The 13,060-nt window shown below is 52.7% G+C and overlaps 3 protein-coding genes across 3 annotated transcripts; 1 reads left to right on the top strand and 2 right to left on the bottom strand.

Annotated features, from left to right (window-relative positions):
- Window positions 1-241: 241 nt before the first annotated feature.
- On the bottom strand, window positions 242-4,816 carry AtWU_05737 (PE repeat family protein; the record flags this gene model as incomplete). Its single annotated transcript, XM_035500847.1, has 3 exons — window positions 242-4,128; window positions 4,180-4,437; window positions 4,549-4,816. The coding sequence occupies 3 exons, from the start codon at window positions 4,814-4,816 to the stop codon at window positions 242-244; spliced, it is 4,413 nt and encodes a 1,470-aa protein (XP_035356740.1).
- Window positions 4,817-8,472: 3,656 nt separating this feature from the next.
- On the bottom strand, window positions 8,473-10,332 carry AtWU_05736 (MFS transporter; the record flags this gene model as incomplete). Its single annotated transcript, XM_035500846.1, has 3 exons — window positions 8,473-8,769; window positions 8,872-9,881; window positions 9,948-10,332. 3 exons carry the CDS (start codon window positions 10,330-10,332, stop codon window positions 8,473-8,475), a joined length of 1,692 nt encoding a protein of 563 aa, XP_035356739.1.
- Window positions 10,333-12,070: 1,738 nt separating this feature from the next.
- AtWU_05735 (putative thiol methyltransferase) lies at window positions 12,071-13,011 on the top strand (the record flags this gene model as incomplete). Its single annotated transcript, XM_035500845.1, has 2 exons — window positions 12,071-12,574; window positions 12,655-13,011. 2 exons carry the CDS (start codon window positions 12,071-12,073, stop codon window positions 13,009-13,011), a joined length of 861 nt encoding a protein of 286 aa, XP_035356738.1.
- Between the last annotated feature and the right edge of the window lie 49 nt (window positions 13,012-13,060).

The raw sequence follows: 13,060 nt of genomic DNA, 5'->3' as shown, positions 1-13,060 counted from the left end.
AGAATAGAACCGAAATAGGCTAAAATGCTTTCATAAAAAGGTCACAAGCACCCCGAACCATATGCTATTCCCGCTGATGCATGCATGCTGTGAATCTGCTGCGCAAAAAAAACTGCAAGTCAAAATGGACAAAAGAAAACAAAGAATAAATAAATACATCGAGCTGACAGAGAGGAAGGTAGAAAGCGAAGGACAGCATTACGGCAAGGGTAATGAGTTTGGTTTCCTAAGCAAGCATTTATCAGTGAGCAGCAATCGCACCCAAGAGAGTCTTCAGCTTGGAAGGTCCGCTGGGTGGAGGAGACGGCTCGCGTCGATGTCTGTGATGACGATGGCGATGTTCTCCGCTACTACGGTGATGGCGACGTTGCTCGGGTTCTTCCCTTGCCCTTGTTTCCTGCTCCATCTCCATCCTCTTGCGCTCTTTGCGAGCTTCACGCCGAGCTCGAGCTTCTTCGTCGTCCTCGGGACGTGGTCGACTGGAGCGCTCACTGCTGCTCTTGCCGTCTTGCGATTGACGTTGACTCTGGTGGGAGGAGGACCTTCTCTCACGGTCTTTGTAGACGTTAGCGGAGGCCTTGGCAGCGTTGATCTTCAGAAGTGGACCATTGGTGTCTGACTGACCCTCCATATACTTCAGGAAGAAGCGAGGCTTGGGTTCTGTGGACTGGGTGTGGCGCGACGAAGAGCTGCTCTTGCGCTCGCGGTCCTGGCTTCCAGAGTGATCTGACCGTGGGTGTGACCTGGTGGGTGCGCTCTCCTTTCCGCTCAAAGATCGTTCGGATTGTTCCAAGTTCCTTGATCTTGCGCTTCGCTCAGAGCGCTTTGCGCGTTCTCGCTCCCGCTCCCGTTCAAGTTGTTCACGTTGTTCGCGCTCGCGCTCGCGTTCGCGCTCTCGGTGTCTGCGCTCACGCTCTTGTTGTTTGCGCTCTTGCTCTTGTTGCAGACGCTCTTGTTCTTGTTGTCTGCGCGCGCGTTCTTGCCGTCTTTGCTCGCGTTCGCGCTCACGCTCGAGCTCACGTTGGCGTTCGTACTCTTGTTCCCGTTCCCGTTTTCGCTCGTCGCGATCCCGGTCACGCTCCCGCTGCCTGTCCTTTTCTCTCTCTCTTCCACGGTCCGAAGAGCGGCGCTCTTTCTCAACGACCTGAATCTTTTGCTTCTGCTTCTCTTCGTGAATCCTCTTGGACTCCTGTAAAGCTTGTGCCCATCGACCCACGATGCCAATACGCTCACCCTTTTGCCTTTGTGATCGATGACCATCAGAAGAGCTCCTGGACTCCTTCCGATCATAGTCGGCGTCGGGTGATTTTCTGTGCCTCCTTCGTGAATCTTTCCGGTGGACTGCTGCGGTGGCGGCGGCGGCGGCGGCTGTGGCCCCGGCTATGGCTCCAGCTAGGACCTCACCTCTTGAAGAATCATTAGCCTCGGTTTCTTCTGACGGCTCTGAGCTCGGATCTGCTTCATATCCTTCGCTTTCGCCCTGTTCTTCCGGTGGGGGTGCTGCAACTTCTGATGGCTCGATAGAAACGGCTCTCTCAGCAGGAGCTATATCTTCTGCGGGTACTTCAACAGGAGCGGGGTCTTCAGCGGCAGCCTGCTCTTCAGCAGGAGCGGGCTCTTCCAAGGCAGCAGGCTCTTCAGCCGGGGCGGCGACTGCCACAGCAGCCTCCTCCGCAACGGGCTCTTCTGCAGCAGCAGGTTCCTCCACGGCGGCAGGCTCTTCTACAGCAGCAGGCTCTTCCACAGCAGGAGTAGCTTCTTCCGCTGGTGCAGGTTCTTCAGGCTCCTCGACTGGGGCAGGCTCTTCTGCAGCAGGAATAGCCTCTTCCACAGCAGCAGGCTCTTCCACAGCAGCAGGCTCTTCAGACGGGGCGGCGGCTTCCGCAGCAGCCTCCTCCGCAACGGGCTCTTCTACAGCAGCAGGTTCCTCCACGGCAGCAGGTTCTTCTACCGCAACGGGCTCCTCCGCTGCAGGAGTAGGTTCTTCCGCTGGAGCAGGTTCTTCAGGCTCCTCCACCGGGGCAGGCTCTTCTGCAGTAGGAATAGCCTCTTCCGCTGTAGCAGGTTCTTCGACCACAGCGGGTTCTTCAGCAGGGGTAGCTTCTTCCACTTCAGGCTCTTGCTCCGCGGCAGGCTCATCTACTGGAGCGGGTTCTTCCACTGGAGCGGGTTCGTCAACAGCTCGTTCAGCGGGAACCTCTTCCACAGACGAAGACTCTTCTGCCGGCGGTTGTTCTTCAGCGGCAGTGTTCTCCTCGGGAACAGGTTCTTCAACCGAAACTTGCTCTTCTTCAGCCGATGCGGGCTCCTCAGCGGCGGGCTCCTCGACAGTTTCTTCCACCGGGGCAGGCTCTTCGATAGGGGCAGGCTCTTCGGCAGCGGGCTCTTCAGTGACAGGCTCGTCAGCGACGGGTTCCTCAGCGGCGGCTGGCTCTTCAACGGTAACAGGTTCCTCGGTGGCGGGCACCTCGACAGCTTCTTCGACAGGTGCAGGATCCTCAGCCGGTACTGATTCTTCAACGGTAGCCTCAGCTTCAGGTTCAACAACAGCAGCAGGTTCCTCAATCGCGAGCTCTTCAGAAGCAGCGGGCTCGTCGGCGATAGGCTCCTCAGCAGGAACTCCCTCTTCAGCAGCAACATCCTCTTCAGCAGCGGCCTCTACTGGAGCAGACTCTTCAACTGGGGCAGTCTCCTCAGGCGCAAGTTCAGGAGGAGTCTCATCTGGGGCTGGAGGTTCTTCAGCTGCAGGTTCTTCAGCGATAGGTTCTTCTGCAGGAGCGGATTCTTCGGGCATCGCTTCTGTGGCCGGCTCTTCGGCGGGAGCGTCTTCAGGAACTTCACCGACACCCTCTTCTGCTGGCACTTCCTCAGTCGATGGTGTCTCTTCAGGGGCCGCTTCTTCTGTCACTTGCTCGGGGTCTTCGACATGAACTGGCTCTTCTGATGGCGCATCCTCGGCGAGATCAGCAGGCGAATCCTCAGATTCCGGTGCGGCACCCTCGGCATCTTCGTTCGGAGTCGCTTCTTCGACTGCGGCCTCCGCGGCCGGGACTTCCTCTGCTGCGGCCTCCGCGGGAGGCTCCTCTGCAACTACTTCCTCGGTCGGCTTTTCGTCAGCTGGCTCTTGAGCATCTACCGGTTCATCCTCGCTTGCTGCTTCCGGAGTAGTCTCCGCTGCCGCTGGAGTTTCATCGGTAGGCTCTTCGACTGACTCCGAAGTCGTGGCTTCCTCAGGAGATACCTCCTCGCTTGCTGCCTCCTCCGCGGCGGGTTCTGATGTAGGTTCTGCTGCTTCTGTAGTTTCCTCAGCCGGTACGTCTGTTGTATCATCCGCGGTGGGCTCTTCAGCCGGAGGTTCTTCTGCAACACTTTCTCCGGCGGGTTCTTCCACGACAGCGGCTTCCTCAGCAGGTGTCTCGGCGGGTGTCTCGGTAGGTGTCTCAGCAGAATCTTCTTTAGCGACAGGTGTTTCGGTAGACTCTTCGGCTGGCGCTTCACCGGAGTCAACTTCTGCTGAGGCCTCATCGGTTGTTTCAGGCTGTGCGGCCTCTTCAGGTGACTCTTCGGGGGCAGCGGCCGTTTCTTCCGGTGCCTCTTCAGTTGCATTTGCTGGCTCTGCTTCGGGTTCAACGTTGGCATTGTCCGCCGCTAAATCTTCTGTCGACTCTGGCGTTCCCTCGTCTGCTGGTGCTTCATCCACAGTTTCTGTGGTGTCGGGACCAGGTTGTTCCTCTGGAGTTTGATTCTCCTGTCCTTCTGGGGCGACAGGAGTTTCCGTGGGTTCTGGCGCAGGCTCGGGTTGTGCTTTAGCCTCATGCTCTTGAGCCTCCTCCGCATCTGCGACCGGTTCTTCGGGCGATGCATCGCCGCTGTTGGCTTCGGTGCCCTTGTCGTTGGTAGGGGGCTCAGCAGGGGGCTCAGCCTCGCCCTCTTTACTGTCTGCCGGTGGCTGTTCTGTTGCGTTCTCCCCGTCCTTTTCTACGTCGATCAAGTCGGCCGTCGTTGCTTCCGCTGGCGTTTCCCCATCCCCGGATTTGGCGTCTTCAGCCGCTTGTTGTTCGGCTTCTCCTTTTTCGGCTTCGACATTGTCATCTTTTGCAGTAGGGTCACATTCTATGAAGTCATCCTCTAAGTGTAAGGTCAGCTGACTTTGGGAACTGAGAAAAACATCAGGCATACCATTGCTGGGGGCTTCAGTGTTCTCCTCGGGCGGTGTATCATCTACATCCGCCGGTGCAGCGTCTGCTTCGACTGGTTCCGGTTCTATGTCCTTTGGTGCATCCTCAACAGGTTGATCACTGGGAGGACTATCTTCTGGCGGTGGGGTGGACTCGTCTGCTTCTGGAGCGGGACTCTCGCCTTCCTCTTTTATTTCAGCAGTCGTATCGTTGGAGGTCTCTTCAGCCTCTGGTGGCGGTGTTGTTGCTTCGGTGGCACCTGATGAAGCTTAGTACAAGGAAGCAAAGGATGATAACAATCACGTGAGGTGACATGTTAACAAGTGTTTCAGGCCAGAAGGTAGTATCATCGCAGGCAGGTACAACATACCTTCAGACTCGGGAGACGTTGAGCCATCAGCGGGGGCACTATCGGATCCTTCTGTAGGGGTAGTCTCGGCGGCCGGGGCATTATCTGGTTCGACGGGGTTGTTGTTATTGTCCTGATCCTTAGGCGGCGTCAGATGATCCGTAGATGCAGTATTGACAGGGTAATATGAAAAGCTAAAAGTTTGACGGTCGAAGGTCTGATAGTGACGCTCGAAAGTCTGGTACTCAAACTTGGGAAGTTGTGCATACTGGACCGGGCGTTGCTCCATTTTCTCCGACATCAACGGGTGCCTCTGGGGTGGGATCGGGAGAGGGGGTTTGCTCTTTGGAGAGTTGATTGTCGTTTACGGGGAGCCTTTGCTTATTATTATTGTTGTTGCTCTTCTTTTTCTTGTTGTTTCCTTTTTTACCCATGGCATCGGATCAGTGGCGTTTCTTGGGTCTCTGATGACCTCTTTGTGAAACGGGAGTAACAAGCGGATATAAATCTATTGAAGGAAATATGACATATGCCTGTCGAATGTCTAGACAAGGCGCAGAAGACAGGGGTGAAGGCGAATGAAGAAAACCCAAAAATAGGGGCAACGCAAGAAAAAGGAACGCGAAACGAGGGGTGCTGTGTAATTGCTGGGTTAAGCAAACGCTGGGGTATGAGAGGTTGGAAGCACAAAGGGCAAAAAGGGCATAGGCCCGATGGTCCGCCAACAACATTGTGGTTCCTTTTCGAGGACGAAGACGAGGCGACGTATAGTAGGGCATTCGCTATCCAGTGCAATGGGTCACTGTCCAGGAATGGCTCGGGCTTGGGGCTGGGGACGTCATGAACGAACTGCCCGACGGCATCTCGTATCATTGGGCCACGTCTCACGGGCCCCATGGCCCTCCCGGACGGACATAGAAAGAGGGTCCTCTTCCGGAAGCATCACTGGGGCAAGGGGATAACCGGCGGAGCACCATCTGCAGCAGAAGCATGCAGTCGCAACTAGCAAGCAGGTGGCGGCGGGGAGTGGATGGGCAATTGTGGTCCAGATAGGATAGCAACACCACAGGGAATTGGGTGCTCCGTAGGGTGTGTCATTAGTGTGGTGGGGGTGGTGCCACAGCTCCATCAAAAGTGCTTTCGTAATTTAATTTTTTTTTTCTCCATCTGGTGTCAATGCCTTTTGTTTATTTGGCCTCTTGCGGGCAGAAGTATTGCATAGATAGTTCAAAAGTATCGTTGTTAGCCAATGCTCTGCAAGTACTTTGTACGGGGTCGTAAACCCAGTGGGAGAGGAAAAAGCAATCGGAGGGTCGATAGAGACCTGCGCCTTGAGCACGCAAGGTCAAATGATTGATCTTAGGCCCAATGAGTGAGCATTCTAATACAGCCAATCATGCCGGCATCCGGGATAATGAAAGGCGAGAACAAAAAAAGCCATCGAAAGTGTAAAGGGCATTGCCCATGGTTACTCCGACCTGTCGAGTGTACCTCATCAACATAGCCGGAGCACCAGTATCATAATCATTCATGCCCAACGGCTGGTGCAGCAATAGTAGTAAATTAGACGCATGGTCCGTGAGTAGCGAGACTAGGTCCCTGGTCAGGGAAGCAAAAAGCTAGGGGTGGTTGGGTGTAACTAGGGTGCGAATGTTATGGCCATGGGTAAGGATTACTGTTGTGACTGTGCACCGTTCGGTGGGTAAAGGCGATCAATCATCGACACAGCATCACTTCCCCATCACCGAGATGACAGGGGGGAAGAGGGAAAGCTGGTCGCGAGAGGGGGGCGATGAAGATCTCCAGAAACCTGGTCGATTCGTACTTCTGGTACTGATCAAGAACCATCGAAGCAAAAACGAAGCAAGCCAGAAGGGTCAATGGAAAAACAAACGCCTGGCAGAATGGTGAGGAAAGGAAAAGAGAGGGAGGGGAGGGAGGGAAAGTGAAGCCGGATTCGAAACTCCACCGGACAATTCAGCAGCCGCAGATCACTGGACCGCCCAACCAGGAATAGTGGGAATTTCTTTCGATCGGGTTTCAGTTTGAATCATTTTCAAGTGCCTTGACTATTCATGATTTCATTCAACAAGAGGTCAATTCCTCTCAGGCACCATGAAGAAGGGAGGCAAAAAAATTCGTCCATCGTGTCTCCAATCCCGATGACATTTTCCCGATCCACGATGGAAAGATCTGTCATCCCAAATCCGCATCGCGATTACTTCCGAGTAATAATCGAGAGATTGATTCAATAATTCCGAGGAAGGTCCAGATCATGGGCGGTGGGCAAGAAAAGAAGCCGGACTCGTCGCATCCACCGATAAGTGAGGCGCATTGCTGTTCTGGCAGCCGGTGAGTGGCTACCAGGGCACGCCCCCCATCCAGGCCCGTTGAAGGAGGCGTCATTAGTGATTAGATGGATGGAAATGGCTGCAAGCTACGGAGCACACTAAATCGTGATGCTAACTAACCCCATTCCTCCGAGACCCTCCATTTCTCCCTTGGCTACCTGCCCATCAGGCAAGCTGCCCAGCATTGCAGCTCGCGCAGACAGTGTTGTGTTTTGATGGGCTCCCCCGCTCGGGTCTATACAAACCCCAATTCCCAATCATCCCAATCAGCCAGCACCGATGCCTTCTCCCTCTGGCACAAACACCCTCCACGTCAACAACCCCCTCCCAATCTATCTATTGCCATCGCAACTGCCTTAACCCATCATCTCAGATACTCAGCCAGATACCCGAGATCGTTATGTGCGTGTCATTTATTTACTAGATCTTTCTATTGCCAGCACAGCGTGAATCTGTCAGGTTCAGGTCGAGATCGCCCGCAGATCTGACCTAAGTACGTATAGTAAGGTACCCAGTATAGACTACTATCTACACGTAGCGGACGGGCGCCCAAAGAGATGATGGTCACACAATAGCAGATGCCAGGTCCGACAGAATGTCATTCTCTCTCTATGCAAGTTTAACAATTTTGCCATCATGGGGTGCTTTCTTTTTGTCTCCGGCAATCCATTTGCTGACCACCACCGAAACCCTAGTCGATAATTTCGGTGTCATCCCACGCTGGAACATGCAACGGGCCGGATATGGCTGCCTCCCCGCTGGATTTCACCACCATCCCTGACCCATAGCCTTGATGTTTAATCCATCCATCTGGTGGTACCGCTTATGCATGTTTCCGCTTCGTCCCGGCGGTGCGAATTGCTGGTCCATTCCATCCGCTAATCCCCCACCTGTGGCCCCGTCAGGTGAAATTGCCGTCTAAACCATACGCGTACTTTGTGCTTGAGCGCTTACCTGGTCAGCCTGTGCTGTCAAAGTTCTGGCTGCCAATCACCGTGTAAGATGCTAGAATAGGATCACTAGAAGCGTGAGAGCTATCAGAATCTACTACACTCGCCTTAGTCTGCGCATGCTTGGGTAACCACTGTTGGCAGTGACATTGACACTGGGACCTATTATGAAACAATGCACAGGCTCAGAATCGACACTACCCCAAATTCATCCAATTAATTGTTGACTTGGCTATTCTATTGATCTCGACCTTTGCGCTCTATTGTCCTCCGAACCAGGCGATAGCTGCCGTTCGCCACAGCCTAGCAGGAGGCATCTGGCCTCGCTTGGGCTTCATCAAGTCTAAAAATAAACAATCATGCTCTTGGGTATCCTCAAGACGTAAGCGTTCTCTGGCGAATTCGAGGCCACTTCCACCTGTCATATCGACGCGGACTTACTCCTAGTACCACAGGGCGTGATACTTTGAGAAAGGAAAAAAACCCGGCAGATACCCCGAGACAGAAAGCCAAGGAAATGCTTTATGCAACCGTCTATTATGATCATGACGAAACACGACACTTACCAACAGTGTCTAGACCCAAGTAACAGTGTTTGGCACCCAACGCAGCGTACCAATGACAGAGACTGGTCATAAAGGACGTCATGTTCTCAGAGCATCCATCGATTTCCTCCATCGAGGCCCGTAAACTTTCATCACGAATAGGACGGAGCTGCTTGCAAACGCGACCAGTCCGAGAATGGTGAACAGCCATCCATTGCCAATGGCATCGATGATCGGGGCGGTGACAACTGAGCCCACGCAGGAGAAGATATTTCGCATAAAATTGTTTAGTGCGACACCTGCAGAGGATTTCTTGGGCATGAACTCTGTCAGCATGGTCGTTGCCATGCCGAAAATGAGCATCGATCCAACGCCGAAGAAGAAATTGGCAATCATCTAAAAAATCTTGTCAGTAAGATGCCATGAAGTGCATGAAGCAGAGGGGATAAGCATCAGCAGATGTGTGAAACCCTTTGTGTCAGACATCCAAGAACATACCGGTGCAAGCCAAAACACGCCTCGATCCGCGCACCATCCATACCAGATCAGTCCAGCAGGGTAGAGCATGGCGCCAAGCCAGGCATTCTCACGCATCCGGTCTTCGGGACGGTAGATCAAGTTTCCATGTTCGTCGTATCTTTTGGCTTTCTTTGCCTCCCGTTGCATAATGCTATCCATCCAACGGCCTCCGAAGGTGCTAGCAACAACATACCCGAGCGAGTTGGGTATATAAAGTAGGCCAACGATGATTGTACTGAAGTTATATGGGCTAGCGCTGAATGTATGCTCAACACTGACATTTAGCACATAGAGAGATCCAAAAGTGATACTCGCGTAGTATACAGTTAGTAGAACGGGAGGATAACGCAGGTAAAGAATGATTTTTAAAGGGTCGAGAAACACCATCTTGAGGACCTTCAGCCACCTAGTGGTGAATTGAACGACTTGTCGAGAGGATACTCGACTCACTTGACGTCTAATAGTTTCCTCTTGCTCGATATTCGCCTCCTGTGTCTGGAGTTTCGTGTTTGCCAGTGTTTCTGGAAGGGCAAAAAGGATGAAAACCACGGTGAGCCCTCCATAGGCGGCCAGAAACCAAAGCGTACTTCGCCATCCCCAGCGTTCAGCTAAAGCACCTCCTACAATTGGGGCTATCAGAGGTCCACATAGCGGACCGAGATAGAAGATATTCATAGCACGTCCCCTTTCTTGGGGGTCCCAAAGGTCCGCAATGGTTCCAGCACCAACAGCTTGAACTGATGCAGATGCACCGCCACTCAACATTCGCAGTACAATAAGCATAGCTATTGAACTAGAGATGGCGCAGAGAGAGTTGAAAACGACGAAGAGGCTGAAGGAAACGAGGTATATCGTTCGTCGTCCCAATCTTTCGCTAAAAGATGACCACCACAGTGGGAAGATCGACATACTAAGCATGTATAGGGAAATTGATAAATTTGTTATGGTTGTTGAGGTTCCCAGTTCCGTTGATACTTGGGAAAGGGAGGCTGGCATTCACGTAAGGACACGACCAAATTGAGCCACGACTGGAGAGATGGTCGACTTCGACTTACGAAAGAAGATTGAGCTACCCATTGGAGCTGCAGCTCCTGCCACTGCTACCACGAATGTGATAAACCATTTCGTCTTGCGCGGATATACCTTGGGGTTCTCAACTTCAGCCAGCAACGAGAGCTGACCAAAAAGTCCCCTTCGTTTCAATCTAGGTACCACTATCGGACCTTCTTTCTCTTCATCTGGAAAGGTAGTGCGGACATGTGATTCCTCGTCTTTGCCTTCTATCACGGGAGAGTCGTCAGAGCCTTGAGATATGGAGTCAGGGTCGCGCTTCTCGTCGATCATCTCATCAATAGACCGTATTGCTTCAGGGTGAGTATGACCAGCTGGGGAGACCTGCACCAAGTCGGCATCAGAAATGCCATTTGTTGCTGTCGCCATCTTCCTTTCCGTACTGCTTTTCCATATGAGAGGCTAACAGCCCAAGCAGCACGATAGGGCTCGTTTCAGAAGGGACACACTAAGAGGTCGGGACAGACTAGAATATCATGCATGTAAGAAAGTGAAAGTAGCATGCGCTAACTAGCCTTGCCGGCGGGGCCAGTGACAAACTGTTAAGACGAGATATAAGAGCTGAGTATCATCATAGACTGTCAATAAGTCGTAAGTATAAAAGTGAATAATGGTGAGAGAGTGTGGAAGACGAGCTGGTCGGTCCAGATAAGACAGTTGGAAAAGATCAAGTTTGGAGTAAGAAAGAAGAGGAGGAAGACTTGGGGTGCGTCTTTGCTCATGAGTTAGTTTGTATCAGCCGGGGTTGGTTCGTCCTAATCGGGCAGGAAACTGTATGTGCCTTCCCCACTTGCTCTGGTTGCACCTGCCATTGGATCTCAACAATCCAGGATTCCTTGATAGATCGATTTTGCTTACAAAGGATATAGTAGATCCTGCACGGGCTGCAGGCTCGATTTCCCAGTTTCTTATCTCTTCACTACACCTTCCTTTCTTGATTCTACGAACGTATGTCTAGGTAGCCGAGATTCTATCCCAAGAACCGAGAGAATAACATCATCTAGCTGAAACTGACAAGCAGCATATAGTACACCGCTACACACGCAAGGCGCCAGTATGCATACCGCAGTCAAACCCTTTTGGTTGCGAAATACTGTCTGACATTTGTGTAGTTTACTCCATAATTACTCCATAATTACTGACCAGGTACTCGGTCAGTGTGCTAAGCCCATGAATCAAGCAGCATCTAACCCTCCCTCCATACTCTAGGGGGCAAAGCCAAATTCAGGGCCAGCCAGTCAGAGACCAACCAACTGGTGCCGTCCCATCCGATGGCGGTCATTTCCGCCCCTGATTTGGCACTAATTGGTGCTTTGCCGAGGTCAAGCCTCGCTAGATAGCCGGACGTTAAATGTCCCGCTCGGTAGTGGGGACTCATAGCATGAGGAACAGGAAGGGAAACAGTATAAACAGCCGAATGCACATAGTACACAATATCACAGGTGCTCAGTCTTTGAGGCTCGAGAGTATAACCGTAACTAAACGATAATTGACATCAATGATGTGATGGAGCTAGATTGCTCGTTGATAAGGGCTCTCGGGTTCCTCTATATGGTATTGATCGTCATGTCGGGGAGAAGAAAAGCACCCGTAACACTATTCCAGCGCAATACTTTCGCAATATCCTCTCTTGCAGTCAGATATCGATTGCTTCCTTCAGATTCACGTTGCTCCGACTATCGCTCTATGGACGGTCTTTCCTGATGACAAACTAGGCATGTCAAAGGGTACCATTACTATGAGACCTAGGAAAACCCCCTCTTTCGGGAAACCCCCAAGCAGCAACGATGTCACTCAAGCAGACTGAACAGTACAATGAACGTAGCTATCCATATTGACAGTACATCTGCTACATCCAAGTCTATCCCCAAGCAACAGCTATCTATGGACGACAAACCCCTCTCTCCAGCCCAGTGGATACACTCCAGCACGACCCGCCGGCTCACTCACTTGCCCCACGTCCGAGCCAGAGCCAACCAACCTCATAGACAGTTCCAGAATACGAACCCAACCAGAATGACAACATAACTCACCACCTACTTACCCCGTACATCCAAAGTACCTACCAATACCTATCTACATACCTAGCACCCATCATCAATCCACCATGACCGACCAACCCACCCTCACAGCAGCCCAACAATCCGTCCACAACACGCTCGCCAAATACCCCGGCGAGAAATACGTCGACGGCTGGGCCGAAGTCTGGAACGCGAACCCCACTCCTCCCTGGGACAAGGGCGCCCCGAATCCAGCTTTAGAAGATACCCTGACGCAGCGTCAAGGTACAATTGGCAATGCCATCGCCACGGACGCGCAGGGGAAGAAGTACCGCAAGAAAGCGCTAGTCCCGGGCTGTGGGAGGGGAGTGGATGTGCTTCTGTTGGCGAGTTTCGGGTATGATGCGTATGGGTTGGAGTATAGTGCTGCGGCGGTTGAGGCGTGTAGGCGGGAGGAGAAGGAAAGTACTACTAGTGCTAAGTATCCCGTTAGAGATGAGGAGGTTGGTAGGGGAAAGGTGGTGTTCGTGCAGGGAGATTTCTTCAAGGATGATTGGTTGGAGGGGTTGGGACTGGGGTTGAATTCCTTTGATTTGATTTATGATTATACGGTGAGTTTTATAATGTCGCCAGAGAAGGCAACGGTCTACGGGTGGTTCTCTAGATGAACGATTACTGATTTCGAGTGTAGTTCTTTTGCGCGTTGAGCCCGTCCATGCGACCTGACTGGGCGCTCCGGCATACTCAGCTATTAGCCCCTTCGCCACATGGGAACTTGATCTGCTTGGAATACCCAAGGCACAAGGACCCATCGCTCCCGGGCCCTCCGTTTGGTCTTTCCTCGGAGGCTTACATGGAGCATCTCAGCCACCCGGGAGAGCAGGTCTCTTATGACGCCCAGGGTCGATGCAGAGGAGACCCTCTCCGTGAGACAAGCGAGCGAGGACTGGAACGTGTGGCTTATTGGCAGCCTGCCCGAACACATGAGGTGGGCAAGGATGCCAATGGGGAGGTTCAAGACCGAGTATCGATCTGGCGCCGCCGGTAAGGCCATATCCGCGGTAGATAGAGTATCGCCGGGATGGGAGTCACTGCCT

This window comes from Aspergillus tubingensis, assembly GCF_013340325.1.
Source record: "Aspergillus tubingensis WU-2223L DNA, scaffold_7, whole genome shotgun sequence".
NCBI classification, from domain to species: domain Eukaryota; kingdom Fungi; phylum Ascomycota; class Eurotiomycetes; order Eurotiales; family Aspergillaceae; genus Aspergillus; species Aspergillus tubingensis.
This window is presented reverse-complemented; position numbering and strand designations above follow the sequence as displayed.